The sequence below is a fragment of the Nanorana parkeri genome, unplaced genomic scaffold, assembly GCF_000935625.1.
Source record: "Nanorana parkeri isolate BGI_ZX_2015 unplaced genomic scaffold, ASM93562v1 scaffold82, whole genome shotgun sequence".
NCBI lineage: Eukaryota > Metazoa > Chordata > Amphibia > Anura > Dicroglossidae > Nanorana > Nanorana parkeri.
In genome coordinates, this window is record NW_017306350.1 from 1,729,520 (window position 1) to 1,734,738 (window position 5,219).

General features: G+C 41.2%; 1 protein-coding gene across 1 annotated transcript in view; it reads left to right on the plus strand.

The window, feature by feature from the left end:
- The window catches only part of MPHOSPH10 (M-phase phosphoprotein 10), a 19,056-nt gene that overhangs the window by 5,710 nt on the left and 8,127 nt on the right, over positions 1-5,219 (plus strand). The window contains exons 3-4 of the mRNA XM_018552269.1: positions 1,528-1,703; positions 3,524-3,725. Coding sequence (XP_018407771.1) covers positions 1,528-1,703; positions 3,524-3,725 — 378 coding nt within the window. The remainder of the gene's footprint in view (positions 1-1,527; positions 1,704-3,523; positions 3,726-5,219) is intronic.

Genomic DNA, 5,219 nt, shown 5'->3' on the forward strand with positions numbered 1-5,219 from the left:
TCATTATACAGCGCAATGGAGAATACCACCAGCTATAGAGGACTACAAATCCCAGCAATAATACATTATATACAGCGCAATGCAGAGTAACGCCAGCTACAGAGGACTACAAATCCCAGCAATAGTACATATGTAGTATAATGTAGTATTGCTACATTCCTCTATAGCTGCTGGTATTCTGCACTGCGCCGCTGTATTATGTACTATATTGCACACCACACTCTTTTTTTTACTTCTACCGCGCCAAGCTTGCTCCCGTGATGGACTACAATCTCACCACAAACTAGTAGTCCATCACTGGAGCCTTTTTTTTTTTTTATCCGATTAATCGAACTTAATAATCGGCCAACTAATCGATTATGAAAATAATCGTTAGCTGCAGCCCTAAACCCCAGGCTATTGCACGCCGTAGTTGAAAGGCTTAGGCCATCTTTTGCAAAAATGTAATAAATGCACCCACATTAAAAGAGAACTAAAGCCAAACTTTTTTTTTTTTTTTATACTTTAGTTCTCTTTTGGGTCACAGAAGTACATTTAGCAATGTCTTCCTGTGACCCAGACTCAGCATATAGTGGGCTACTGTGGCTGGCGCCAATACTCCCAGAGTCTGCTATATGCTGACAGTACCAGCCAGGAAGGATCCCCACAGTATTGCTGGGATTCACCCCATTGCCAGATTGACAGCTGACTCTGCCTCGCTAGGGCCAGAGCCAGCTCTGCCCACTCCCTCCACTCTCTGTCCCTCCAATGAGCACTGGAGGAATAGAGGGGAATTCCTATGGAAAGGAATGGCTGACACAGTGTCACACACCAGCTCAAAGTATTGGGAAGTGTACATTATATTTTCGCAATACTTCTCATTTAAAAAGGAGAGAGCATTGCAACTGTGATCAGTGCATAGCAGTAGCAATGCACAGGCTCCTGCATTTACATCCCATTCCCATGGTATCTAAGGAAGTATGGACCTCCTATGGGGCTGGAGGAAGTCAACAATGGACTACTAGAGCAGAACTCTGTGACTCCCTCTGCTGTGTAGTTACCTATTTACAGATCCCGGTGTATGGATCATGCATCTGTGTGGATGGAGCCACACACATAGCTGCACTAAACTAAAAAAAAAAGAGGACCTTTCTGGGGGAAGCGCGCCCCCCACACCATTCTGCTAAGTGGTGGGAGATTGAGGAATGCCACCGGTAACATGAAACATGATCACAAAGGTGGAGTATGCCTTCAAGCTAAGTATTTACAGGAAAATAAAATGTGACAGTCTGAAAATATCCAAATTAGCATATGGCACTATCAGGAATTTATCAAAGATAAAGGCAGTTTTTTCTTTCTCTATGTAAAATATAAATTGTATATTAACACCAGCATAAACATCTGACCTGTTTATTGGGGATTGTCGTTTGCTTGGCACTGTACTTATTGGTGTATTATTGTTACATGTTGTTCTCATTTATTTTAGAGTGACTATTGCAGGTATAACCCGTAATTAGATTTTTGATTTTTTTTTTTGCTTCTCTTCAGATAACTACAAGTGCCCGGGACCTTCAGTATGAAGATTATTTTGACCCAGTAGAGGGGGATGAGACTAAGACAGACAGACAAATTAGAGGAGAAGAAGAAAATGAAAGGTCAGATGATGATAAAGAGGAAGATGGGGAAGAACATGGCGATGAGGAGGAGGAGGACATGGAAGAAGCGTAAGATCTTATTTGGATTTGCACTGTTCTGTTTATTGGTTAGAATTCATCTTTATCTAAGCTGATATTAAAGCTGAACTCCAGACTGATAGAAAAGAAACAAATATATGGACACATACTTTGGCAAGTAAAACCACTCCCTTATGTGTATTTAGCTGTATGTCTGGAGTTCAGCTTTCTAAATATACAGTCATGTTCATCATCTTTAGGTTACTGTTCCTTTAGTTGGGGTTAGGATGAGACATCTTGTCAGCATAGGAGGACTGAAACTGATCTTCTACTGTAACACATTTCTCATATTTGTTATGTATTCTGTAATTAAATGGTAGTTACTGTTTAGTTTTTACCTTTTTCTTCAGCAGTAAAACCAGAGAGGGAGGCATTACATGTACTCACTGCTGAAAAGATGTTTCTCAGTGTGGGCTCTGCGTCACCCTCCATACATGCAGGAGAGACGGTGCCTTCAGCATAAAGAATAGTTGTTGTGTCCCAGGAGTCATATGCAGTGTCTCTGCTCTCGGTATTTACTGTGGCACACTGTAACTTGGGGTCCCATGGTATTACCGAGCCCTGTCACATTTTGTCAGTGGCACCCTGGGATGGTGTGCAGGTGAACCTCTCCAGTGTCTGCACTACCTCCTTGTGTGTCTCCCTGGGAGGCCTCTGTTGGCTGGGCGCCACCTTGGAAAGGCTGGCTTGCTGTACCAGGATCGTCTTTATTGCACTTGGTCCTTAGTCACAGGTGGACAGGCCACCCACTGATGAATGCTGCAGATTGTAGCGGTTCAGGTGAGGGGGGTTATGAGAACCGGGAAAATGTGGTTTATCCTGCTGACAGGATTAATGTGAGTGTCTGGAGAGACGAAGCAACCCTCGGATCACATGGTCTTTCAAGCCTTTGGTTGGAGAGTGATTGATTACTTCAGGCTGTGGATACAACACCTTTCCAGGGACTAGAAGTATTAAGGGCGGCATATTTGCTTAAATTGGATGTAAACCCTAAGGCCTCATTTAGACGGGGCCTATACGTCCGCTGCACACATCCGTAAATGGGACCGATCCCAGGAGGGACAGGGTAATTGCGTGTAGCAGCCTATTCTTCACTATGGGAGGACACAGCTATACACTGTCATCTGCACACCCGAGCTTGCACGTTTGGGTGTCCGCAATTGGACGCAGACAGGCAATTACACGCAGCTCTTGACCCTCCCAGGATCGACCCGTTTTCAGGTGTGCACGCCTCGTCAGAATGAGGCCTAACAATTAACTTCTATTAGTTACTTTCTTTAAGTCCAATAAATATGCCATTGAAAGGACTTGTTAAAAATGTTTCATAAGTGCAAAAAAAAAAACTGTTGATTTTGCCAGAAATCATGTGAGCTGAAAACTTCCTGTGCACAAGGAGTGGGTTATAGATATGTGTAAAGGGCTGTGTCCTGTGTAATCCATCAGAAATTAAGTAGGCAGGGCTGGCACCACGTGCTTAGGAGTTCAGAGCCAAAAATACACTGAGTTGTCAACTCAGAAGAAGGTAGGAGCACAGTATATTTCTGGCCCATCAACAGTTAGTTTTCTGTACTTGCAGCGTGTTTGAAGAGAAAAACACATGGGAAACATGCATGTATTGCAAAGTTGAACTCCTATTTTTTCCTTGACATAGACTTTACCAGCTATTTGGGAGATAAACTCCACTAAAGCTTGTGCAAGTCTTGTCGGGGGCAAAAACAGGAAGCTTAACATACAGCAATTATCTTGTGGTGTTGCCTGTGGTCCTCTGTTGTTTGCCCTTCCTGTGAAGACTCGTGATTTAAATCTTTCAGCAGTGAATTGGATGATTATGACGAAGGGGATATGATGGAGGAAACCGAAGAAAGCAAAAAAGCAAAGAAGGCCTTCAAGAGGGTGACATTTGACCTGTCAGATGGTAGTGAAGGGGAAGATGTTGCTGACATACTTGGTGGGAAGAAGAATGAAGAAAAACCTCAGGAATTGAAGTCCTCGTTTGAGAAAAGGGAAGACAAGGTTAGTGTCTGAGAGAGTGTGAGAGCATAATAACCGATCTCATTTCATTCTTTTTCTGTAGTTGTAATGACAAAGCTGCTGGTATATAAAAATAGAAGCTTTTTATCAATCATAAACCTCATTTATGTGTGTTCTGAGTCACCATATCCAAAAAAATCTTGGAATTTGTGAATCCTGATTGTCTGTCTGAATTCATAAACTGCAGACTGGACAAATCTAGATACACAAATTATGGTAATGTTCCAGAAAAGATCAGATCTGACAATTTTTATTAAACTTTGACAAGTGTACCTAAATAGCCTTGCTAAACATAATGTCTTCTATTCTAAACATTCCTGTGATTGAAATAAAAACACCAAAGGGGTGTAGCTTTTCTTAGCTCCTCCCTGGGCTCCAGAGCTACTGTGCATTCAGCTGTATGGATGGAGGTATGCTAGAACAGCGAATAAAACTTCAAATGTCTTTTAGATTGTAAGCCCTCGGGGGCAGGACCCTCCTTACCATCTTGTTTTGATTTGTATTGTGATTGTAATGTCTTCCAAACATGCAGCCATTATGGTTCAAACAAAGCTGTGAGCAGCACCACTTCACCCTTGGTCTTGCAGCAGGTCCATGTACATGAAACGTTTGAAGTGCATGTCCACATATATTCCTTTTTTATATGTGCTACTTTTCTAGTTGGTTTTCAGAGCAGGATTATACATGGGACTCTAAAGGCATCTTGCAAGCTATTGTGAACAAAGAGCATTAACATACAATGTACCATGCAAGCGTTCATATCTATAACCCTTTGTTATAGTCCATGTGCACAGTACAGGCAGGGTTGATTATGGCAAACATAACTCCCCATCTCGCTCCCTAACATTACATTGAAGGGGAAAACTGGGTAGTATATTTCAACATGTAAAATTTAAGTAGCAATTTTTAAAGTTGAAACGTGATACATTTAAATTAGATGTTATCCCAATTTGGCTGTAAAAGGGGAAATAGACTTTTAATGGGTTTGGACAAATAATTGAATGCTAACACATGGAAGGATGCCCACCCCTTTAAGCAAGAGAACACCCAGCTCACTGCGTGGGTGCCCACCCTTGTGTTTTTGCCTAATGCATTATGCATTAAAATTGATGAAAATGTATAAAAAGGCATCTCAACGTGAGTTAATGCACATTGACCTGTACTAAGTGCATTGCAATGCACATTATAATGCATTGATGTGCATTTTGATGCATTTTCATTGATTTTTAATGAAATACACATCAAGCAAAAATGCACCAAAACTCAAAGGTGTGAATGGGCCCTTCGAGGTTTGTCAGCACAGCTCTGGTTTATGTTTCTGTAAATGCATGTTTACATTGATATTTTTTTTTTTTTGCCGGACGCATTCTTTAAATAAAAAAAATGCTTTAAAATGTATATACATATAATACATATGCACTGTGTGTGTGTGTATGTATGTATGTATGTAAGTATATGTATATATATATATATTTG